General features: G+C 58.4%; 1 protein-coding gene across 3 annotated transcripts; it reads left to right on the forward strand.

The window, feature by feature from the left end:
* The first annotated feature begins 376 nt into the window (after window positions 1-376).
* Window positions 377-23,783, forward strand: Tmem201 (transmembrane protein 201). 3 transcript variants are annotated; one of them, XM_071617322.1, is made up of 12 exons: window positions 467-497; window positions 1,716-1,910; window positions 6,725-6,845; window positions 7,469-7,663; window positions 9,018-9,188; window positions 10,306-10,652; window positions 11,191-11,394; window positions 16,724-16,956; window positions 18,619-18,690; window positions 19,210-19,509; window positions 20,806-20,943; window positions 22,113-23,783. In XM_071617322.1, exons 2-12 carry the CDS (start codon window positions 1,885-1,887, stop codon window positions 22,208-22,210), a joined length of 1,905 nt encoding a protein of 634 aa, XP_071473423.1. In that variant the 5' UTR covers window positions 467-497; window positions 1,716-1,884; the 3' UTR covers window positions 22,211-23,783. The 3 variants fall into 3 exon arrangements, with proteins under 3 accessions (XP_027803453.2, XP_071473423.1, XP_071473424.1); XM_027947652.2 differs by lacking the exon at window positions 1,716-1,910 and having other exon boundaries at window positions 377-497; XM_071617323.1 differs by lacking the exons at window positions 467-497; window positions 1,716-1,910; window positions 6,725-6,845 and adding an exon at window positions 6,860-7,286.
* Window positions 23,784-25,097: the final 1,314 nt, after the last annotated feature.

Consider the following 25,097-nt stretch of genomic DNA (forward strand, 5'->3'; position numbering starts at 1 on the left):
CGGGAGGAGAGAACCAACCGCAAGCAGCCCTCAGTGGCAGGACGCGGAGGTAGCCCCAGCTGCTGGAGCTCGACCCACGCGGCCGGCGCGTGCGCGGGCGGGATTCTGGCCCGCCTCTGCGCGCCGCCTTCCACCTCCGGACGCCGGGGGGCGCGCCCGAGCCGGAGCCGCGCGCTTCCGCCTGTGCCCCGCCCACCGGGCTCGCCCCGCGCCGCGATAGGCTGAGCGGCGGGAGCGCGCCGAGTCAGGGGGCGGGCCCGCGCCTGCTACAAAGCGGCGAAGGTCACGGCGCGAGCAGGCGCGCGCCGCCGCCCCGCGTACCGCTGCGGCCCGCGCCCCCAGCCCGCCGCCGCCGCCGCCGCCGCCGCCGCCCGCGCGGGAGCCATGGAAGGAGTGAGCGCGCTGCTGGCCCGCTGCCCCACGGCCGGCCTGGCCGGCGGCCTGGGAGTCACAGCGTGCGCCGCCGCCGGCGTGCTGCTCTACCGGATCGCGCGGAGGTGAGTGCGCGGGCCGGCCCCATGCGGCCTGGCCGCCGCCCCGCCCCAGTCCCGCGGAGGCCGCGGCGGGGACCGGCCTGCTTGCGAACGCGCGGGACCGCTCTGCAGCCCCACGCCCGCCCCAAAAAGACCGGGTTTGGAACCGAGTGGGGAAGCGGCTGGGGAGCCTGGCCGGGGGCGGGGGCTCCAGAGTGTGGGGTGCGGGCGAGAGCGGCGGGCGCGGGGGCTGCGGGCTCCTCCGCCCACGGCGCCCGCAGCGCCCGCGCCTCACGACCTGCAGGCCCGGAGGTCGCTGCCCCCTGGCGGCCTGCCCTGGGCCCCTTGCTCTGGGCCCCCTCCGCCCTGGGCCCCCTCCGCCCTGGGCCCCCTCCACCCTGGGCCCCCTCCGCCCTGGGCCCCCGGCAGCCCGTCTGATGCGTTGATGATAGCTGGCACTTGCTCTTCTGCGTGTCATGGCTCGGGCCACACACTCCTCACATCGGCCATTTCAGGCCACCACTGCTTCCCCCAGGAAAAGCCGAGAGACAGCAAGCCAGATAGGTCCATGTCAGGAGAGATGCTGCCTGTGTCTGGAACCTGCACTCCTGGCCCCTGGCTGGACTGCCTCCCGGAGGTGGGCAAAGCCAAGCTGCTTGGGAGGTGTCTGAGATGGACAGGGCCGGTCCTGCACCCTGCCAGGCTGAGATCATGCAGACCCTCCATTCACATCTGGCTTCTCCATCCCACTCCATGGTCAGGCATAGAAGTAGAATGGCCTCTTGGTTCAGCAAGGCCTGGGGGCGGGAATAGCCAACTGTTTCCCCACTGATCCACCTTCCCTGGGCACAGGGAGGAAAGTGGAGTTGTGAGACCATCCTAGAGACAGCAAGGGATGCACGAAGGTGAAGGGTGCAAAGGGTCTTGCCCAGGGTTACTCAGCAGCAGGTGGCAGAGCTGCAGCTTGAACCCAAAAGCATGTCTGGCGAGTCTTCCTTAACCATCTCAGAGGAGAGACAGGCAAAAAGGAGTGGGTTGGGCGAATCACAGAGACCTCTGGAAGAGGAAGAGGTGTCTGGTGTCTCTGGAGGAGGGGCTGCCTCCTGGGGAACTGAGGGAGCCCTCAACTCAGGGTGAGGGTCGCTCACCCTGAGTCTCCACATGTTTCACTCCTGTCCCGCTCCTGGAAGCTGGAGGGGCCTGCAGGACCAGCTGGTCTGAACCAGTCATTTTCTTACACAGAGGGCCTGTGGGCAGCAGAGCTGGCGCAGAGCCAGGTTCCTCCTGGACAGCAGCACCTCGGCAGCCCAGGATTGGGAGCACAGCCGAAGAGCAGAGTCTGCACCTGCTCGCCTGGGTTTAGTGTGGCTGCATGTGACTAGAGATTGCTCACTGTGCCACACACACTTGGATGTCTTGTGCTGTGACTATTCCCAGGTACCAATTTCCCCTTCCTGACCTGTCAGCCATGGTTTTCTTTCTGCCAGAAACAAGACAAAATGAGAGGTCTTGGTGAGGTGCGGGGTGAGCTGTGCTGCGGGTGCCCAGAAGTCCCTTCGTGTCCCTGAACAACACCAGAGGGTTGAGGTGTAGTGTTGGGACTGTTACTGTTGATTGAACAGAGAAGAACTGGTCCTTCCCAGGATGCTCTCCATGTCCTCATAGGGCATTGGGTGTCATCTGGAGAACAGTCTGGCAAGTGGCTGCTTGCACCTTTCTCCCTCCAGCAGGGAGAAAACTGTGACAGTGAGGAGTCTTTGGTTCTGGCCACAGCAGGGGTTTTGAATGACCCTAAGGAGGGCATGAAAGGACAGTTGTTTTTGGAAGGTGACTTGGTGGGGTCAGTGTTTGCAGGCTTAGCAGAGAGATGGCAGAGGGCAGGAAGGTGCCCCTGAGGAGGAATGTGGAGGGAGCATCCTCTGGACTCTTTCTAGGTCAGCCTTACCCTGGGCTTTAAGCCTCACTGAGATGCCCAGGAAGTGGTCACTTCTCTAAAGTCCCCCAGAGCCCCAGTCAAGTCCAATAACTGTGGCTTCCTCCCCCATGAGTCCCCTTACCCTGATTATTGTTAATGACCAGATCAGCTACCATCACTGTGGTGATAGTGGGGCCATAAGCACTTGGAGCTGCCCCCCAGGCAGCAACCCCAAAGGGCCAGATATACTATTCTCTCATTTTACAGATGAGAAAACAAAGTCCTGGGGAGGTTGGTCTTCCTGCCCCACATCACCCAGCTGTAAGTGGCAGAGCCCCCGCCTTATGTCAACCAAGCCTCATGCTCTGCGTGCTCACTAAGCACCTGGGCTGCTTCTCTGCGCTCACGGGCAGCACAGCCCAAATAACACTTCCCTGGGTTTGCTCACTCCGTCCAGGCAGCCATGATGGCCCGTGGCTTCCTGTGCCACCCCCTAGCCCTTGACTCTGCTGCTCTGGTACGTCTCATCCCACCTTATCGCGTGTCCAGGATTTGCCCTTTGCAAGCACACACTTCTTTGCACCCGTCACATGCTGCCTGGGGCTCCCGGCACTACGTTGGGGTACTACGTTGGGGTTTATTAGGATCGTCTTTCTTCTGTTTGGGAATGAAGAGGAGGCAACTTCCCCCAGTGTGTAGCACAGCCTCTGGTGCCACAGAGCCCTCTAGGGCACCCTCATGTTGCCAGGTCCACTTCTCGCCACTTATGTCCTGGGCTGCCCACCCAAGCTGCGCAGATTTTGTGCCTGGGTGCATTCACCTCACATGGTCCCCACCTTTGCCTGCTGTTGAGTGCACCCACTCTTTTTTGTTTGTTTTTTGGATATTTTTTCCTTTTGGTATTGAGGATTGAACTCAGGAGTGCCCTACCACTGAGCTACATCCCCACCCCTTTTTGTTTTTTGAGGTCTCACTAAGTTGCTCAGTCTGGCCTCAAACTTGTGACCTTCCTGCCTCGTCCTCCAGAGTAGCTAGTATTACAGGTGTGCACCACCATACCTGGCTTGAGCACACCTGCTCTTCGGGGTGACAGCAGATGCCCTGCTTGTTGGCTGCTTTCCTCTGGCATCTGTCTCCTGCTGCCTTTTGAGTTGTCATTCTTGTCCTCATGTCCAGGACCAAGTGGAGCACTGTGCTAGTCCTTACATCTCTGCAAACTTTACATGGTGCTTGGTGAACTGATAGGCAAAGAGCCACCCCAAGCCAGGTCTGTCCTCCGAGGGGTAGAACTTGGGGTTTCTGTTTTGGTGTTGGTAGCATCACTGTGGACTTTGGTGTGCTTTGCTTGGGTCCTGGCAGTGCCCAGTTGCAGTGTGATGCCACCATGGTTGAAGTAAGCCCAGGAGGCTCCTTGGATACTTAGGGCAGATGAGGTAATCTGCGTGGCCGCCCAGCAGGTGGAACGGCAAGAGAGACACCCTGTGAGGCCAGCTGTCCCTGGGCCTGTGAGGGAACCAAGCCTGCTCACAGTGCCCAGGGTCAAAGTGACAGGGCTGGGCCTCGGGCAGGCCATGTGCTGCTCAGCCTGGTGGAGACAGTGTACACATGCACTTGGAACTCCTCAGGATGGCAGCTGAGCCATTTCAGTGTCTCTTCTGTGTGACACAGAGCAGCCTGGCAGAGGGAGGCCTCAAGGAACTCAAGTTGTGGGCACTCTAGAACAGTGGGGAGACCTCAGGGCAGGAGCTTTGTTCTGAGTAACGCTCTGTGTCGGGCCTCCTGGAGTGCCAGCCTCTTCAGAGACTCCTCCTGCTCATAGTTTTCCCCTCTGTTCTGGGCTATGCTTCTGCCCCATGACTGCCTCAGGCCCCTCCAGCAGCCCAGGAGCTTAGTATAATGGTGTCAGGAGCTAGGAGACTACCTTCCAGGCCCACCCATAAGCCCCCAAGTAACCTCCTAAAAGGTTCGTGGGCCTGAGGCTGCCTGTGTCCCTTTGTCTTTTCACCTCAAACCTGCTAGGTACGCTGTGTCCTAGAACCAGTTGTGGGGGGGTCGTAGGCTGGGTGGAGAGAAGTGGGCCTCGGGGTTTATGAGGGAAATGTGAGGTGGGGCAGGGGCGTTTCTCTGAGCAGAAGCCAGGCCAGGTGAGGTTGGCTCAGCTACTGCTGCATTAGGCCTGGCAGAGGGAGGCCTCGAGGCCAGGATTGCCTGGCCTGCCTTGGCTGTCACATTCACCCACGCGGCTGATGTCTGAAGCCTGGGAGGCAGCCATACTAGTGGGAGGGGTCCTGAGATTCCAGCCAGTAGCCCCTCACTGCCACCCACAGACCTTTTGGGGCTAGGAGGCGACTGTTGGTTTGGAGACTGCCTAGCCAGAGTGGGCAACAGCCACTGTGGCCACAAAAGAATACCTCTGCCCCCATCAAAGATTAGCTGCTGGCCTGTGACAAAGGCTAACCTCCTGCCTTCCCTTCCAGGCTGGGCTCCTTCTAGGGCCCTGAGCCATTTCCCTGGCAGGGGCTCCCTGGATGGGAGGGGCTTCTGAAGGCCCCTTGGGCAGCGGGAGCCACACTCCTGCTCACCTGTCTTTGGTTCCCAGGGCAGGCACAGGGGGTGGTCTTCCCCTTCAAACAAACCATGGCTGAGGGGCCCTAGAGACAGATAGGTACAGAGCCTTGTCATAGGCATGGGGAGGAGCGGTGAGAGAGGTCACACTGCCTGGTCACCAGCTATCAGGACACACCCCCATGCACAACTACAGAGAGGGTTGTAAAGCAGTACAAATTAATAAACAGCGAGTGCTAATTGCCCGGGCCGCCAGACCACCACTGCAGAGATTCCACGCCTCCAGCCACACTGGCCCCATTGTTGGTGCCCAGTGAAGCTGGCTGGCGCTGAGCATGGGCCACCTGCCGTGCTCAGTGCTTTCCTACATTCTCTGGTTGGATCCTCCCAGCAGCCATTCTGGGGCAGTGAGTCTTAGTGTCCCCGTTTGTTAGGTGAGGGAATGAAGTGGGGATTCCAGGAAGTTGGGTGACCCTCCCTGGAGGCCATGCCAATGAGCACAGAGCCACCCCTGCCCTATGCACTGTCTTCAGGCCTTGCCTGCTGGCCCTGTGCTGTTGACAAGATGCAGCTGGTTTTTGTCATGATGAGGGCTTTGACCTGAGCCAGAGTAGGAAGCAGGTGTAGGCAGAGGCTGCCAGTGGCATACCCTGGCCGCCCTCTGGCCTCCCCACCCCCACATCACTACAGTTTATGAGATTGACTCTAGGCCCAGCATCCTAAGCACTGCCCAGGAACAGGCCGTGAGGGCAGCCTTCGTGTCCCCAGGCGACAGGTGATGAAACCACTTTATCCTGCCCATAGTCAGTCGATGGGAGGGCACAGGAGGGCAAGGCCGGGCAGCAGCAGCTGTGCCCTGCTTCCCTGGAGCTACCGTCCCCCCAGGCCAGTAACAAGAGTAGTGACAGAGCTGTCCCTTGGCTGGCAGAGCCCGCTGTATCTTATGCCATCGAGCCCTGCAGTGTGCAGAAGCTCCTGCTTCACAGACGTGGGCCCTGAGCTGGGAGGTAAGAACTCCCAGCTGCCTCCTTCACTCCCGTCCTTCTAGGCTCTGGGACTGAGGAGTTTGTTGTGTATTTGTTTTGTGCTCCCCTCCCCCTTACAATGCCCCACAGCCAATGAAGCAGATGGAGGGGGACAGGGGACCCAGAACACAGATCCCCCAGTGTCTGGGCCAGGCTTTTCCTGAAGCCCCCACCTGTCACCACAAGTGTGACCAGTGAAGGCCACTGTGGACCTGCCCACATTTGTTGCTCCACTAGGAAGGCTGCGCCCTGGCCCAGCAGCTGTCACTAGTCCCTGCTCCTTGGCCATCGTACTCCAGGGACTTTTTCTGGGAAGCAAAAAGTCGGGGAGTTTTTCACGGGAGACTCCCTTCCCTTAGAAAACTCTGGAGAGCACTATTTCCGCAGCCTGGGAAGGGACCATCCTGAGTTGGGCCCCAGGTGGGGGAGGGGCTGGTGGCCCTAGGTCCCCATGTGGATATGCTGGAACTATTGGATCCGGAGAGTCTCCAGCTACCTCCTGGGAGGTGCTTTGTCAGCTGTGGCCCCCTCGCTTGGTCCTTCTGGTCCAGCCGCAGCACATGGAGTCTGAGTTCCTCTCCCCACCCTCCCTCGGCCGCCGTTTCCTCTGGCAGCCCACCTGCATCTCCAGCTGGGATCCTGCTTCTGTTGTCCTTTCTCTGGTGGCCTGCGGCAGGGCTTGGGTGGCCTCCCCTCTCACAAGTCTTGAGGGCTTCTGGACTGAATCTACTGTCCTTGGTCCACAGGGTGAAGCCAACGCACACAATGGTCAATTGCTGGTTCTGCAACCAGGACACACTGGTGCCATATGGGAACCGCAACTGCTGGGACTGTCCCCACTGCGAGCAATACAACGGCTTCCAGGAGGTGCGGGCCGTGGGCAGGCGGGCAGGTGGGGCTGGTGCTCCTGAGACAGTATCTCAAAGCACCTGCTCCCTGGCCCATCCCAGGGTTGGTAGCCCCCACATCTCCATCCACTGGACCATGAGCAGGGTGCTGGCGTCTCACGCATGCTTCACAGTTGTCCTGGCACAACACCCTTATTTGTTGGGGAGGAACCAGGCTCAGGGAGCCGTGGTGGCTTGTCAGCTATCTCGTCATTACAAGTAGCAGACTTGAGGCAAGCCCAGATCTGCGGCTCTACAAGCAGCGTGGTCCGTCACAGCTGCTCGACTGCCCAGCCACCACAGACACTATGTGAATGAAGGAGAGTGGCCAGTTTCCAGTAAGACTTCACAGAGCAGGCAGGCAGCCCGCTCACAGGCCACTGTTCACAATCTGGGTTCTGAGCGATGAAGCCGGAGCCAGGTATGTGTGCAGGCCCTGCCCCGGCACCCGTGAGGTGTCAGAGGAAAAGCTGCTGCTCTGTCACATAGAGAAAGAGTGGGAATGTCTGAGATCCTGAAGCATCCTGCAGCAGCCTCTAGCTGAGCCAGCCAGGGTCTGGGAGTGGGCTCCCCACTAACCAGGATGCCCACACTCCTCCTCAGAACGGCGACTACAACAAGCCGATCCCTGCCCAGTACATGGAGCACCTGAACCACGTGGTGAGCAGCGTGCGCGTGCCCCAGGATCCCACACAGCCACAGCAGTGGGTGAGCAGCCAAGTCCTTCTGTGCAGAAGGTGCAGCCACCACCAGACCACCAAGATCAAGCAGCTGGCCGCCTTCGCACCGCGGGAGGAGGTGAGCAGGGTGGCAGGGCCGAGGTGCACAGGTGCTGGCTGGGGCTAGCTCTGCTCCTCCAGCCCCTGTTCAGCCAGATTGCAGCTTTTCTGTCCCGAGTACCCAAGGCCCCTTCCCCTGACCCTGGTCTGGCCACATTCCAGGGAGTGCGATTTCATTCTCAACTGGAGCCAAACTGCCTGCTATCCCTGTCTTGTCCATGCTGCCTGGGGACTCAGCCCAGGAACACCAGTGGAAACCCTAGGGATTGCTGTTCCAGAGGTTTTTGTCCCTGGACAGAAAGAGATAAGAAACTTGGACTCCATTGGGCCCTATCCGGTCCCCATCCTTCTAGGTCACTTTACCCACTGGCAGCCTGTGCAGTTCCTGGGGGTGAAGGGTTCTAGGGATTGAACCCAAGTGCTGCACCACTCAGCCCAGCAGGGCAGTTCTGAGCTGGTGGGAACACTCAGAGCTCTGGGAGAGGAAGGAAGCTAGGTATTGCTAAGAAACTTGAAGTTAGGAATTGGACTGAGCTGGGAGCTTTGTTCCCCTCGACCTCCTCCTTGAGATCCAGAGATTCCTCCTCCTGGACCCTATCCCCAGACGTTGCCTAGCCTAGGTCCTGTGACCTCAGAGGCAGATCCCAGCTGAAGCCCAGAAACACCAGCTTTCTCAGGTCCAGCCTAGGAGGGGGAGAGAACAGAGTGAGCTCAGGCCAAGCAAGGAGGGAAGGGTCTGCAGAAAGGGGAGGAATAGGGGACCTGGCACCAGATGGCTTTTCTGACATGCTTGGTTTCCTCAAGAGACCAAACTGATAACCGTCTTGGCCACTCCAGACTGTAAGACATTGGAGGTACAGTGCTGTATCTCTGAGGATGGTAGGAATGGGACTTGTCTTCTGGGCTATTCCAGAAGCCCAAAGAACCCTTTAGCTCCCCAATAAGGCCTTGGCCTAGCCAGCAGCTATAATGCATTTTAGACCATCAGTCAAGGGTAAGGGCAGTCCCTGAGCTGGGGTTGCCCATCTGCTGGATTGATTCCAGCAGCAGCCTAGAGCCGCCTCTTGTAGGTCACCCACCTTCCAGGAGCTCCAGGCAGGAGTGGGGACTGCTGCAGGCAGCGCTTCTTCAGTGCCTGACCTCCAGGTACGTGCTTGGAGCAGCAATTTTGTTAGAACACTGCTGTCACCTGTGCCCCTGCCCTGTGCTGTCCCTCACTCTTGGGAGCCTGCATCACCATTCAGTGGCAGAGAGGCAGGCAGTTCAGAGTGGGAGTACTTGCCCATGGTCACCCTCTTATAAGTGGCAGGACCTGGTTCTGAACCAGAGGAGCTCAGGTGCCCCCAGACCCAAGCCTCTGTCCTCACCCACAGGGGAGATACGACGAGGAGATCGAGGTGTACCGCCACCACCTGGAGCAGATGTACAAGCTGTGCCGGCCATGCCAGGCAGCCGTGGAGTACTACATCAAGCACCAGAACCGCCAGCTGCGGGCCCTGCTGCTCAGCCACCAGTTCAGGCGCCGGGAGGCTGACCAGGCCCAGGTACAGATCTGAGACTGGCATCGTGGGCTTCTGGGGCCTTGGGTCTACATGGGAAGCCCCTGCCAGAGGGCTGGGCCTCAGTGACCCTTCCTGGGGAAACAACCTTCCCCTAGAACCCCCTTCCTACCCTGCCCCCCAGTCCTTTTGTCACCAGCCATGTGTGTGTTCCCAAGGAGAGTGACCAGGACCATGACATTTTGGTTGTTTAATGCCCAAGCATGGGTTTGAGTGGCACTTACTCGGCATGGTTATATACATTCCTCATAACGGCCTTCGTGGTTACTCTTAGGTGCTGTGACTCCTACAACTCTGGGGAGGCTGAGAAGCTTGCACAGAGCCCCACACCTGCTGGGCACCAGTATCAGGGTTTAAACCTGGGAATGTCTGGCTGAAACTATTAACTGTTATTACAGTACTTAATTAATGAAATATTCTGGTCATTTGAAAAATAAGGGAATAGATGTGCATGTCAGAGGGAGAGCACTTTCCTGGCACATACAAGGTTCTGGATTTGATCTAAGCACCACAAAAAAAAACACCTTAACTCGACATAGTAGCAGGTGGATTTAGAAATAAACACCGTCCTCTCATGTTCTGAGATGTGCCCTGGGGCACTTGGTGTGGTTAACAGTCTGCACTGGGCCCCTGGCCCACAGCAGGACACCAGGTGGACCCTTGTCACACCTGTGGTTCTCATTCTGACTGCATGGCCCCATACACTGAATGGCTCGACTGTACTGTTTAACTTAACTTTTGCCAGCATTAACTGTATGGTTATTCCAGTGCTAGTTAAAAGCACAAGTGAGAACTTGACAAAATAAATTTGGAAACTTGTTTGGAGGAATAAGGTCCTTACAATGTGAAAGAGATAGTTTAAAGGGAGAGTGAGCGAGGTGGAGGGTGCCCCTCCCACACCAGGTGGGGGCAGGAGTGGGACGAGCCGGTGGTGTGTCCACACAGAGCTGAGGGGTGTGGGAACAGGGCATCTCTTGAGTATCAGGCTCTCGAGTGGGTGCCATAGGGCCCTGGCCAGCCCCTCCCCGCACTCTCCACCCCCCAGAGGGCACAGGTGGCTGTTGGTGGCACTTGCTGACCCATCTCTCTTCCTCCCTCTCAGAGCTTCTCTACGGTGAAGGCCCCAGTCCAGGTCATCCTGCTCCGTGCTCTGGCCTTCCTGGCCTGTGCCTTCCTGCTGACTGCTGCCCTGTATGGCCCCAGTGACCCCTTCACCCCAGAGGCTGCCCTGCCCCCAGCTCTGCCCCCTGGCAGCAATGGCTCAGCCATGCCGGACAATGGCACTGCCCCTGGGGCTGAGGGCTGGCGGCAGCTGCTGGGCCTGCTGCCCAAGCACACAGCAGAGAAGTTGCTTGAGGCCTGGGCCTTTGGGCAGAGCCACCAGATGGGCATTGTACTGCTGGGCCTGCTCACCTGCCTGCTGGCCATGCTGTTGGCCGGCCGCATCAGGTACGTGTGGGATTCGAGCTCTGCGTTGCTGTGTAGGGATGGGAGCCGAGAGGCCTTGTTGGTGCACAGCCCTGGGCTGAACTCCACCATGTAGCCAGACGAGACTTGTTAGTCTGGCAGGTGAGTCAGGATAGCAAATGATTTGCCTTTCAGGGGCAGGGTCACCAGCACTTGCCCACTGTGAGCCGGGCCCTGACACTTCACTTCTCTCTCATGCTCCCGTCTGTAAGTCAGGTGATGATGACCACCTGCCCTGAGGGCTGCAGGGCTCAGGCGAGGTGCTCTTGGGCCGTGCTTCCTTCTCGAGTGGTAGCAGGTCCATACCTGCTGTGTCCACGCAGTGGCTCAAGAGGTTTCCTTAGCCCGTTTCACCAGCTTAGGAATTGCGCTGGCCCAGGGCTGGTGGCTTGTAAGCCAGAAGAGGGATCCCCCTGGCTCTGGACTCTGCACTCTGAGCAAGGCCCAGTGTGGATGGAGGGGGCTGAGGGTTCCTGCCTTGCCTCTTGGGCACTCACCTGCCCCTCCTGTCCCCTCACAGGCTCCGAAGAATCGATGCCTTTTCCACCTGCCTCTGGACCCTGCTGCTGGGGCTGCACCTGGCCCAACAGTACCTGCAGGCGGCCTCACCCAGCTGGCTGGACACACTCAAGTTCAGTACCACATCCCTGTGCTGCCTGGTGGGCTTCACTGCAGCTGTGGCAACAAGAAAAGCAACGGGCCCACGGAGGTTCCGGCCCCGAAGGTCAGAGAAGCAGCAGTGACTGCGGGGGGAGGACAGATGGATGAACAGGCCAGGGTGCAACTCGTGCCCGGAACAGACACCCCTCAGTCTTCTCTCTTCTTACCTGTCTCACTTCCCATCCACCCAGTCTAGAGCCCCGAGTTCAGTCCAGCCTCTCCATTGCCCCCTCTTTCCTTCCCAGCACCGCTAGGCCATCCCCCAGTTGAGGTGCTGCCCAAGCGCCCAGGAACTGTTCACCACTACCACCACTTCTGGCCTGAGACCCTTTCATAGCCCCAGTGACCTAAACATGAGCAGCATTTCACAGTCTGCCTCTGACCCCAGCCCTAACCCTGCAGGCACACACACGTACACACCACCATGGCCCTCTCCTGGCTCCAGCTCCCAGGGGTGAGCCCCTGGTACAGGGCAGTGATGGTGGCTACCTGCTGAGCCCTTGCTGTGTGACCTGTCCACTCAGGCTGCTTGGCAAGGCAGGTGCCACTCTGGGTGAGTGAGGGCTAGAACAGAATCACCACCCTGTCCCCGCATAGGACCTCCTGCCTGGTCTGTCCCTTGATCCACTACCCCTTTCCCTGCTCTAAGACCTTCCTGAGACTGCATGATCCCTCGGCCTCCTTCCCCAGGTATGCGGAGTGTAGTATTGGGCCTGACCTGGCTTTGACCATGATTTGTGTGGTGATCCCCATCCCAAGGTGGATAGTAGAAAACCCCGCTGCTTTGTGTAGTCAGGAGGCTCCTTCTTGACAGCGAGGCTGTGCTGGGGTTGCCCGGGGTGCAGAGTCTTAATAGTCTCTGCTCATAAGTTAGTTACTGGGCACTCCACATGCATACCCTGCCCACTGCCCTGCCCTGCCAGCTGGGCCAAGGCTGCCCTTCTCTGGCTGGCAAGAGCAGGACTTGAGTGCTGTCATCAGCCTTGCTCCCTCCTGTGCCTGGGACATGCCCCAGCTCCTCTGCTCACCCCATGTGGTGCCTGAGAGAAGCTCAGATTGCCCCAGTTCTATGCAGGTCAGGGGCCCAAGGGATCCAGAGGCTCATAGTGACCCAGGTCATTGCCACCTTGTCCTTCTCTGCCTTGTCACCCACTGGCTTCCTTGTAGCAGCTCATGCAGAGTGCCGTACCTCCTGCCCCCCACTTCCCCAAAGGGCAGCCACGGGGCCTCAGCCTTGCCTTTCCCTCTGAGGCAGGGCTGCCTGGGGTGCTGCCCCCCGAAAGCTGCTCCGGGGAAAGGCCATACCCAGCTCCTCGTTAGCTATTTGTCCTGGCCAGGCCCCTGCTGTTCCTAGCCTCGATTAACCATCCAAAACGATAGGTGGTCCCCTCTCCAGGGCCCTGGGATGCTGGCTTCTGGGGATGTAAGGGTCATATGAAGTAGCACATGTGGACATGCTCTGAGAACTGGGTGCTGTCCAAATGTGGAGATAGACCTTGGCTTTGAGCTGTGTGCAAGGATCCAGCAGGAGCGTGGGCCCAGCCTGGGCCTGCCTGGCATGTAGCCTGTGGTGCCCCTGAGTAGGCTGTACACTCCCTCCAGGACCAGTCTGTCCCGCCACTTGTCACTCAACATAAGCCCCACTGTGACTGGCCTACAGTTTGCCAGCTCTTCCACCCTCTGCCTCAGAGCCCAGGAGGGCAAAAGCAGATTACACATGTAAGGGCCACACCCAACAAAGGGGTCACCAGCTGCCTAGGTCTGGGGGGCAGATGGGCAGGTGGGAGATGGCTGGTCAGCTTCACCATGGCGCCCCATGGGGAGCTGGAGAGTCGTGCCTAGGCCCCACCATTGTAAGTTGTTAAGTCCGAGGATCCTGTGAGGCCATCCACCCTCTAGCCTCCATATGGACAGTAGGAGCTCACATCCTGCTCAGTTTCTGCATGAGGGGAGCCCAGCTAGGGCAGGAGACCATCTGGGTTTCTGTGGCCTTCTGTGACTTCACACGAGGCCTGGCCGTGCTGGACGCGGCTTGTTGTTCTGCTGCAGAGTGAGATAAAAAGCCCCTCAGAAAAGAGGTGGATGTGGCCATGCCCCTGTGCTCAGCAGTGAGGAATCGGGGGCCACAGCCACCCTGGAGGTTCACCTGCCTGTCCTTCCACTTTGTGAAGCCGCCTAGGAGGAAGGTGGCAGGGCCAGGCTGTCAGCCGTGCGTGCTCTCAGTGTGATGCGAATCTCCTTTTCTCCAAGCTGACAGTGTGGTGCTGATTTCTGCGCTCTTGGCGGTGGGCAGGAGCAGGATGTGTGTGTTTATTTAAATTATTTATATAATAGCCGGAGCCAGCTCTGGCTGGCAGGGATCCCTTACCAAGCAGATGTGTCTCCTGCCCTCTAGTGGGTGTGAAAAGACACGTGCGAGTAAGGATTCCTGGCCTTTTTAGAGTTTTGTGTGACTTTTAACTGTCCGCTGAAGTTTCCATTACAAGTGCCGGCACCTTCTGGTATCAATAGTGGCAACCGAGGAAGTGCAGGCTTCCCTGGAGGGGGCCTGGGGCCCACCGCCAGAACGTCCCAGGTCAGGGTGACCATCCCTGCTGAGATGTGGGAGAGGTAGGCTCAGCCATCTTCACCCTCTGACTCTGCGGTCCCCAACCCCGCCGAGTGGGCCCTGGAGCAGACTGCCAGGACCATCCTCCAGGACCCCTCAGCCGGCCCAGCCCTGCCAGGAAGGGGCCTGTGTCCTCTGTCTGCGACTGGTGCCAGTCTCATCTGTCCTGTTGTGTAGCATTGTTGATGACTGTGTAGTGACCCCGACCACTGTAAACACCCTGGCCGTAGACGACATGATCTGAATGCTGTGTTTTCAATAAATGCCTCCCGGGCCCTGTTACTTCCGGGTGGCGTCAGGTACCATGCGTCTTTTCCTGTTTTCTTTCACGTTTCTTCAGAAGGGCCTCTGCCAGGGCTGGGGCAGCGGGAGGGCTTGTTTGGGGTGTAGGCATGTACACAGGAGTCTGGGTGGGAGATCTGGGAACTGGTGACAATGTCACCAGGTGGCTCAGGGGTCACCCTTCCTCGTTTCTTTGCTGCATATTTTTCCCATCTCAATAAACAGCTGCTTAAAACATAACCTCTCTCCTGCTCTTGATGAGGCGGGGCAGGAGAAGGCTGTGGCTTCTCGTGTGTCAGTTATGTTGCTGGCCCCACCCACAGCCACCGCCCTGGGGAGTTGGGGGTCACAGACGTGCATCTCGGGCTCCGAGTCCCTCTCTGAGGTGGGTTTGAGCACATGAGCACTTGTACCTGCACAGCTCTCTGGAGCCTGACAGCCAGGGCCCCTGTAACAGAAGGATGCTCCGTGGAGACCCTTGTCCAGAGCAGAATTGAGCCCAAACAGAGACCACACCTCGGGCTTTGTGAGAGTCCACTTATCCAGTGACGTTCCCTCACATCACAGCCCCCCCACAGTGCCATCATTTTCCATGGCACCAAAATCAGAAACATGTTTGTCAGATGGTTGGGATTCTCGGGTTCAACTGGGAGATGCGGGGGGTGGCCCCGGGTGTGAGGAAGTACTGGGGAACCTGGGAACACACTAACAAGACAACAGCTGCTCCTTCTGGTGTTGGCCCTAGGGGCCAGGAGCCTCTGGTCCCAGCTGGCTGCCTCCAAAACCCAGAGCCTGATAGGGATACTCTCTCCTCTCTGCCTCCCTAACCATGCTCACTTGTCCCTGGGGTCTTCTGCCCAAGAGTCACCCTTGGCTCTGCCCTTGAGAGGAGTGGTCACAGGAGGCCCAGCACAGAGTCCTGCTGCCACCTGCTGGAGGGGCCTGCTGCCGACGGGATGCTCTCTGCTGACTCCCCAGCAGGGCTGAGCACCCACTCTCTTCCTACCCAGGCTTCTGTGCAATGGGGCCTGTAGCCCGCCGGTCCCAGCCACTGCCCTGCATTGCCTACCACATGATGTACACTCCCAAAACGAGAAGACGAAACCTTTTTTTCTTAACCTTATTTTTGTTTAGAGGCAGAGCCCTCCCCAGAGTTTAGGGGCAAGGAGCCAGGCATCAGGTCTGAAGGATGAGTCAGCAGGTGGAGCAGGAGTGTGTCCAGCCTGGGCCCAGTTGGCCAGGCCCCTCTGCAGATTCTCTGCCTTAATTTGCAAACACTGGGTCTCACCATTGGTTCTAAAGTCCAGGTGGCCTCCTGGTTCTTTGCCTAAGATCAGAATGGTCACGTGATTATCCAGGGAGTCAACAGCTGTCCCCGTCCTTGCCTTATAAAACTTAAAGGGACAGAGGAGAGGAATAGCCAGGAGAGTGGTGGCATCTTGGTAGCTCAGGAGTGCTCAGTCAGGACAGCACGGGTGCAGTAGCCAGCCCCACTCACCACAGGCCTGAGCCTACCTGCCCATCTGTTGCCACATTGTCTGCTGGGCTCCTTTGTCCCTTGGGATTGAGGTAAGGCTGGACGCCCAAAGCTCCGTCCAGATGGCAGACTAATGTATTAACTGCCTCTGTCCTCTCCCCCCTGTAATCGGGTGCCTTAATCGGAAGCATGGTTGACCTTCTGGCCTGGGGCCATCCGTCCTGTTGTGTGATTTTGTACCATTCTCAAGTTAAAGAGACACTGTCACCTGTCTTTCAGGCAGCCTCATGGTCGTTTATGGGTCTTTTCTGAGCTTGAGTTTGGTGTGTACCCCTGAGAGCCTAGCAGTGCCAGGCCTGGCCGCCTCTCCCTCTGCACCACAAGGGGCTTTAGCAGAGCATCCAGTGTCTGAGAGTAGAGAGCAAAAGGCAGCCTCCCAAGGGGGAGCCCCGGGAGGGCTGCAGGAACCATGCCCAGGATGCACAGAGCTCCCAGGATGCACAGGGCCCCCAGGATGCACAGGGCTCCCCGTGCTTTCTCGCCTCCCCGGATCCCAGCCCATGTGGGAGACCAGCCAGGGTGTCCCTTGGGCTCCACTGCTCTGCTGGGAATCTCTGGACACAGAACAGGAAGTGGAAGGAAGGAGCCCAGGTCCACAGAGCCTCACTGAGCGCACGGCACACAGCTGGGTTTTTGTTTCAGGGCACCGGGTTGATGTGAGGTCAGCAAGGGCGACAGTGTCACTTTAATGCTGAGACTTGTAGTGGAAGTAGTTTGCTGTGAGCCTGAGGGGTTGGAGGGGCATGCAGGGTGGGGGGAGTCATGCTGCCACCTCTCAGCCACCTGCTCCTAATGGCGCAAATGGACGACTGCTTTCCTGCTTTAACTAATGCACGCCTCCTGTGGGACCCCAACTAAGGCCCCCTCATACCCTGGGACAGGGCATGGGCCCTTGCTGGGCAGGCTGCCTCCAGAACCTTCCAGGCTCACCCTCTTCCTCTCTCGGTGCCCAATGGGCCCTTGCAGGTGCTTCCCTGGAGACTCTGCCGGCCTTTTCCCCTCCGGCCCCAGCCTGGCCATGCCGCACCCGAGCGTCACCGGCTCCTCACCATCCCTGTTCATCCCCACCCCGCCCGGCTTCCTGCCACTCGCCAACCAGCAACTGTTCCGGTCTCCCCGTCGGGCCTCGCCCTCCTCACTGCCAGGCCGCCTCCGCCGGGCCCTCTCACTGGGAACCATTCCCTCTCTGACTCGAGCAGGTAAGTGGCATGCGTGTCTGCATTGGTGGGCAGGCGCAGGCCAGGGACAGCTGCACTGGGGTCTGGTAAGGACAGGATGGGCCTGCTCAGCAGCTGCCCTCGGCCTCAACCCCGCTCAGCCTCTGCTTCCCTCCGAAACATGGGACAGGAACAGCATGGTCGAAGGGTTAAATGAAGGGGTATACGGAGGGGCCTTGGAAGGGCCACAGGCACTCGGGGGCCTCAATAAATGTGAGCTCTTGCTGGCTTTTGCCTTTTCCTCCTGTTTCTACTATTCTTAAATCTACTGTTCTAAGCAAAGTCCTGGGGAAGGGAAAATGTGTCCCCCAGGGGAGGGATTCTGTTCAGGTCAGTTACATTGGGCAAGCACTTGCTGCTCACAGACTTTGAGGGGGACCAACAACTGTCCCTGACATGAAGGACTTTTGTCTCAAGCTCACCTTTCCCGGCTGCATCTTCTAAGTTACTAGTAAATTAATTCAGTTTTAAATGTGCTCGGGGACCCAGAGTGTCTGAATGATCCCCTCTCGACTTTGGGAAGCCTCACTCTCAGGGGAGTCTCCTGCGGGTGGCTTTCTGAGTGCCAGGGGAGCTTAAGGCAGAATGTGGGTGCATCTTGGTTAATCTGATTTCTCTTTGCTAAACTATAGGCACAGGCTTGGTCAAGTGCAGTGAGAGTCTCACTTAAGCCCCTCAACAATTCTTCCAGGCAGGGGGGTGTGGCTCTGTGTCAGCCCCTCTGCTCCCTAGTGACTTGCCCAAGGTCCCTCTGATGCTGAGAATTGGGTTTGAGCCCTTAAGCTCAGGCTGTGTGAGTGAGCATGCTCCAGAGCATGTGAGGGTCACCCTGTCGTTCCCCAGGGAGACACAGTCCAAGGCCTTCAGAGGACTGGTGAAGGGTGATGACCCTTGGTACATAGTCCCACACTCTGGGTGTTCCTGTGTAACCAGCCAGGAGCCAGGCTGCTGGCGGAAAGTGGCTGCTGCCTGTCCCCCTGCAGGGAACTGTTCTGAGGACATTCCTGAGCCCCAGGCTTGTCGATGCATCCATAGACCTGGTCCTGGGGGACTGATGGGCACGCTGGGTCATGTGTTCACCCTTCCCCAGGCACGGGGGCTGGCCTGGAAGGGAAGGGGCTGGCAGGACACTGGGATGGACCCTGCGGAGCTCCTAGGGCAGGGGAACAGCAGTCTGTCCCCACCGCGAGGTCTGTGGCGTCCTCCAGGTCTCCCGCACAGCTCTCAGCAGGTCATTTGGGGGACATGAGATCCTGGATCTGGGCCTGCCCTGGGTGCATTTGATTGGGGAGGAGGCAGAGGGTGTCCCATGGGGTCCGACACAGGCGGCTGACTCTAGGGCAGTGGGGAAGGTGGAGCTCCAGACGGCTGAAGATGGGGGCCTCGTGTGGGAGGACACGGGATGAGGAGGGGGAGGCCTGAACCAGCCGCTGGCTCACCCTGTGGCCCACCAGGGCTCCGGTTTCTTCGTCTTCAAGATGGCAGTATGCCAAGGTACCTGGGTGGTGGCTGAGGGATCACTCAAATGCCCGCGTTTGGGGAGAGCAGGGTGAAAGTGCAGGTGGGTTAGCAGGACACTGGGGTCGGGTGAGAGGTGGTGGCTCTGGTCGCAGGCCTTGTGCAGTTTGTCTCTCTTTCTGTCAGACTCAGGATACCTGTTCAGCGGGAGCCGCCCACCATCTCGGATGTCTCGACCCGGGGAGGTTCCTCTTTCAGGTAAGAAGAACAGGAGCCAAGAGCGGGGACAGGAAAGCTGCCTCGGGGCCAGGGTGGCCCAGGGTTTCCAGAGTGGGGTAGCCCTGAGCATGAGCTGTGAGACCCAACAGAGTCGTGCTCACACCAGCCCTGGGCAAGAAGGCCACATCCGGGCCCAGTTTCCTGTGGTGTGAAATGGGGTGGTGGGTTATAGGATCAGGGTGCGCTGTCGGCCGTGGACAGAGCTGTGCTCTGGGCTCCAGCCTCCAGCGTGCTCGGGCTGGCAGACCTAGAGTCAGGCCTGAGCTTCTTCTACACGCGCCTTGCTCTCCGCTGAAGGGGGTACCAGGCTTCGGACAGAAACCGAGGTGGCTGAGGCTCCATGACCGCCCCTCCTCGGTTCCAGCAGGGCCTCCCACTGTCCCCCACGTCTGCTCCTTCCCCTTCGTCCTGGGTTAAGGAAGGAGAAGCGCCAGGACTGGGCGGCCGTGACACATCCCCGCATTGCCGTCATTGCTCTTGTGTCCTCCCTCCCTGCAGATTACTTCTCTCTGCTGTCGGGAAGCTGCCCCACCTCGCCACTCCCTTCCCCGGTGCCCTCGGTGGCCAGCTCACTGGCCTCCAGCTATGGCTCCCTGCGCCATCGCAGGCCCCTCATCAGCCCCGCCCGGCTCAACCTCAAGGGACAGAAGCTGCTGCTATTCCCGTCACCCCCTGGGGAGGCCCCCAACACCCCCAGCAGCTCAGAAGAGCACTCCCCACACAATGGCAGCCTCTTCACCATCGAGCCGCCTCAGCTCCCCCAGAGGCAGCCCACGCGGGACAAGAAGCACACTGTGGGTACGTGGGGGGCACGAAGCATGTTGCAGGTGCAACCTTCAGCTCACCTTCCACACGGCACCAAGAGGCCTTCGGTGCTGCAAGGGGGCTGTCCTGTCCTTGGACACTCTCCAGACTTCCCCAGTGAAGTGGCTCTGGTGACCTTGAACCCCTAGGACATTGGCCTCTACTGGCTGTTTTTATGTTTTTCTTTTACAAGTGACCTTCAGAGTCCTCCATTCTGGACCCATTGAACACAGTCATGCTCAGCCAGGCCGTGTCTTGTCATAGATGTTTTTGTTTTGCTCAAATGATCTTGTACTGCAAAGCATTTAAAAAATTTTAGGGCCAGACATGGTGGTCCATGCCTGTAATCCCAGCAGTTTGGGAGCCTAAGCAGGAGGACTGCAAGTTCAAAGTCAGCCTCCACAATGTAGCAAGGCTCGAAGCAACTTAGCAAGACCCTGTAAAAAAAACACAAAGGGCTGGGATGTGGCTCAGTGGTAAAGTGTTCCTGGGTCCAATCCCCAGCACCAAAAATAAAAATTTTTAGGTCTGGGTTGAGGATGGAGCTCAGTGGTAGAACACTAGCCTAGCCATGCATGAGGCCCTGGGTTCAACCCCCCAACGCTGCAAATAAGAAAAATAAAAAGTGCCTAGGACTGGGGATGTAGCTCAGCACAAGGTGTTTGCCGAGCATGTACAAGGCAATCCTCCGCACTGGGGGAAAAGAAATTTTTTTTACATTAGGCTCCTTTAAATTTTTTTCTTTTTTTAAATCAGGGACTAAACCCAGGGGCACTTAACCACTATGCCACATCCCCAGAGCTTTTTATTTTTTGACAAACAGTCTCACCAAATTGCTGAGACTGACCTCAAACTCATGTACCTTCTGCTCAGCCTCCCAGTCACTGGGATCACAGGTGTGTGGCTTCAGCTTCTAGGACTCCACACAAACGCACCGATTTCTTGTGTCTCTAATAATGCAGAAGTTCCAACCACGCTGGGCTGAATGCTGGCTAGGCAGGGGTCCCCTGTACCTGGGGCTGCCTGTCTGCCTCCCCCTCCAGAGGTCCCACTTGTGGGCATTTTGGGCACCTGATCTATAACCAGCTACTCCTGGCAGCTAAGCAGCAAGGGTACAAACAGGGTCTGAACCAGAACCCAGCCTTCCACTGCCCAGGGGAGGTGAGGGGGTTGGGACAGGCTGGCCCACCACTTCCAAGGATCACATCTTGGAATTGAAGTGGAGCTGCCCAATCTGTCCCTGGGGGTGAGCTGTGAGCACCCCTGAGACATGCACCCTTCTCTTTGCAGACATGAGATCAGTGCCAGAGAGAGGCAGTGCCTGCAGCAGCCTCTCCATCAAGAAAGAGGACGAGTCATCCCAGTCGTCCACCTGTGTGGTGGACACCACCACCAGAGGGTGCTCAGAGGAGGCCGCCGCCTGGAAAGGTCTGCTCCCTGGATGCTGGAGGGCATGGGAAGGGACAGAGCCAAAGGCAAGGTCACCTCCTGGTGGGTACAGAGCTCTGGCCTAGAGCCACAGTTCCTGTGACACTGGGAGAAAGAACCCTCAAGGGTACCACCATCCTCCAACCAGTGGACTCTTCCCAGCCTCTGGATCCGGAGTTTGCACTCAGCAAATGGCCTCCCCTTCTTGCCAGGACAGGTCAAGGCCTCCACTTTCCCGAATGAGTCTGTGGCCTCAGGTGCCTATTTAAATTTCACTGAACTAAAATAAAATTAAGAACTTGGGCCGGGTATAGTGGTGTGCACCTGTAATTCCTGCAACTCGGGAGGCTGAGGCAGGAGCATCACAGATTCAAAGCCAACCTCGTCAACTTCCAAGGACCTGTCTCAAAAAAAACAAAGAGGGCTGGGGGTGTGGCTTAGTGGTTAAGCACCCTGGGTTCCATCCCTGGTACCCCCCCAAAAAAAACTTGGTTCCTCAGCTGTACTGGCCACATCGCCAGCGCTCAGCAGCTGCACATGGCTGGGGCTGCCACGCTGGACAGGCAGACACTAGAGACTTCCCACCTGGGGCTGGTCTGCAGGGCTTGGGCACCTCGAGGCGGCACAGTGTGGGGGTGGACGGGGGCACACAGGCTTCGGACCCACAGCAGGGTGCTAAGCTGCTGGCTCTTCTGCATACTGGCTGGCTGGGCCGTGGCAGAGGTTAACGTGGTTTCTCCCCTGGGGGGGCAGGTGAAGAGGAGGACAGACAGGCCCACAGTCGGGGTTTTTATTGAGCTGAGTGAGGCAGATCTGGGGTGTGGCTTGTGAGGCCTTGGTGAGGACAGACCTGAGTCACTGCTTTTTACCTTTGAGACCCGGCCAGGTGGTGACCCGCACCCCCATTTCCTTGTCTGTGAAATTGCTGTCGTGGTCGTCCCACGTTGCCCAGGGATGGACGTGGCACAGGCTGCGCAGCCTGAGCTCAAAGGTGCACCTGCAGGGAGGCAGGGCTCCATGGAGGATGGCAGGGCCGAGGTCCTCCATCGTAGGGACACCTTTGGAGGGGGACACTGAGGCCCCACAAACCGCCTCTTGTGGAGGATTGGGTGCTGTTCAGCCGCCGTGACCCCCCAAGGCTCCTCTGACTGGTGTCTCCCCCTGCACAGGGCGCTTTGGCCCCTCCCTGGTCCGGGGCCTCCTGGCTGTGAGCTTGGCCGCCAATGCCCTCTTCACCTCCGCCTACCTGTACCAGAGCCTGCGCTAACTTCGGAGTCCTGGAGGGCGGAGCCCAGGTGCCATCTGCTTCCACCACTGCCGGCCTCAGAAGCCTCCCAGGGACTGTGCCTCCCCCCTCTCCAGGGCCTGGACCTGCCAGGTCATGCGTTCCTGTCCTCAGGACACCCGCGATCCTCACCTGACCAACTGTCCGAGGCCACGTTCCTCGCCTGCCACCCCCTTGGCTGACATGGGTGTGTTTGGTGCTGACACTCTGACCCTGAAACCGAGGCCCCCCCTGCCGTCCACCTGCCCGGCAGAACGCCAGAACCTGCAGCAGGAGGCCAGGCTGCCTGAGCCCTGCCGCCAGCTGAAGTCCCATCTTCGTACTGTACTCCCTTGACATGGGGGGCCACCTCCGAGCCCCACAAAAACGAAGAAAGCCCCTGGGATGGTCCCGGGGTCACTGCCCCACCCTTTTCCCTTTCTGCTGGATTCAGGCAAAGTGGGCAATTGGGTGCCTAGGGCTCAGTTCCAGCACCCACCCTCCCTATCCACCCAGACTCTCCCCCTCCCCCTACTTCCCTATTCTGTGACTTCTGGTGACCTCCCAGGAAGCAGCCTGTATGCTAGGACCTCCCGCCCACGCTGCCCTCCAGGTCCTCAGCTCCACAAGAACTGTAGGTCTCAGAGGAGACCGGACCCCACCCCACCCCCACCCTGGTACTTGGCTTCTTTCAACCCGGGACCCACTGTCTTCCCCTTTGTCCTCCTGTGCCCACCTGGGTTCCTCTTGTCTCCCAGGCCACCTCGACTGGCCACCCTCTGCCCCACTCCTTTTGGCCCCTGCCACTGCTCTTTGACCCACCCTGCCCCCGTGCTGTGGCGGTCTTGCCTCCTGAGGGGGAAGGAGCACGTGGGCTGTCAGGGTCTGGGTGCGGGGTCCCCTCCCACCCTGGGCCTCGGCCCACGCGCATGTTTGTCTGCCTGTTGATTCACGGGTTTGTGCCACTGGGGGAGGGATTGGCCGCCTCAGTAAATTCTGGGACTTGCTGTGGGGAGGGGCATGAGCAGGCGGAGGGGTCTTCACTCTGTCATTCAGGGATAAAGTTTCGTTTTATTTTTGTACATTTTGCCAGGCAGGGCGTTCGCTGTCGGCTCTCTCTGCCGGGGGATTTTCTTAAGCTCTGGGTGCTTCCTAGTACTTTTTTTAACACAGGGAAGGAGGCTACTCTGACCTCACCCTCCCTCCCTCGCCACTCTTGTCCTGGGAGCCCCCATGCTGTGTCCTGGGCTGTCCACTGCCCTGGACTTGGGGGGCCGGGGTGGTGTGAGGACTCAGTCCAGCTGCCAAGAGGGTTCCAACACCGAGGTGGCATCTTTTGGTCCTCGTTTGTATGGTGGGCGTGTTACGTTTTTAAATTTTATTTCTTGCCTATCAAAACCAAACTCCATTCCCAGTGCCCTTGTCTCTGGCTCTGAGGATGCTCCACGCAGGGAGCTCTGCCGCCTGGACCAGTGGCCCAGCACCCCGCAGGGCCGGGGAAACAGAAAACACGACCTTATTTTTGTTTACAAAAGCAAAAAATGAAACCAAAAAACATAACAACCTTTGAACTGTGCCTCGCTGTCTCCTCTTCATTCTTGTTTGCTCGCAGCTCCATGGGGCGAGCCCCTCCTCCCTCCATGCAGAGCCCCTGGGGTGGGGTGGCAGGTGACAGTGGTGTTATTGAAAGGGAGACTGGTGACCTGGGCCAGCCTAGGCAAGAGGAGCCAAAGAGGTTGTGAGCAGAGAGGAAGAAGGGCCTCCCACACCAGGGCTGGCTCAGAAAGTGCTCAGCCCCTCACCAGAAAGCCTGCCCCAGGCTCAGGGTCAGTGTGTGACATGCCTCATCTCGCTGAGCCCACTCCGAGTGGCCTGTGGCCCTTGGGCAGCTGGACTTGGCACCAGCACATCTGCATGCAGTGTGAGATGCAGCCACAGGGCGACAGGGCTCCAGGCTGAGCAAGGACCTCAAGACCAGCCCTCAAAGCCGTCTCAGGTCAGGGACGTTGGGTTTGCATTTCTTTGTCGGCTTCAGTGCCACTGAGCTAGCAGCTGTCCATCCGGGCCATCGTAGGGCTACTAAGCCCAGCACAATGCACAGGGAGCCACTGTCTTCCTGGCCCAGTGCCCACCAGAGGATGGACGTGAGTTGGTGCTTGACTCCCCCAGGGCAGATGGGGCACAAGGCTGGGCTAACTTGCCCTACCCAGAACCATGGGACCAAGCTGCCCGCAGGTGGGCCCCAACACCTCAGGTCCCCGACTCCAAGGGTTCCTGTGAGAGATACTCTCTGGGGTTCTAAGGTAGCCCAGCGACCCTGGTGGGCTTGTCCCATTCTACACATGAGCCTGAGATTCAGTCACACTCCAGACCCCTTACCCAGTACCATGAAGACAGCTAAGTTGTTTATTACAAAAAAAAAAAAAAATTATTAAAGAAAAGAAAATGTCCATCCTACCATTAAAGTATTTATGCCTGCCTATCCCTTGCCTTGCATGTTGAAGAAAATCCAGAAATATAAACAAAATATTGGTGTCTTCCACACCCACTGTGCTGGGGATTGAGGGCCTCGTGCATGCTGGGCAAGTGCTCTACCACTGAGCTACCACACCCCAGCCCCTCTAGTTTTGGGGGGGTTCTCTCTGTATATATCTAAATGTGTACTTTTTTAAAAATATTTTTTAATTGTAGTTGGACATAATACTGCCGCAGTCTGGCTGGGCACAATCAGGAGCCACTTGTCAAAAGAAACTAACTTTATTTTTAGAACCACACACGCCAAACAAAACAGCCTCTCAGGAAAAACCCTCAGAGCCCCAACTGCCACCACCGGCTTTCCACAAGCCTCTCTCTCCAACACAAGCCTCTCTCCACCTCCCACAATCCTCCT

This window comes from Marmota flaviventris, chromosome 10 (genome assembly GCF_047511675.1).
Source record: "Marmota flaviventris isolate mMarFla1 chromosome 10, mMarFla1.hap1, whole genome shotgun sequence".
NCBI lineage: Eukaryota > Metazoa > Chordata > Mammalia > Rodentia > Sciuridae > Marmota > Marmota flaviventris.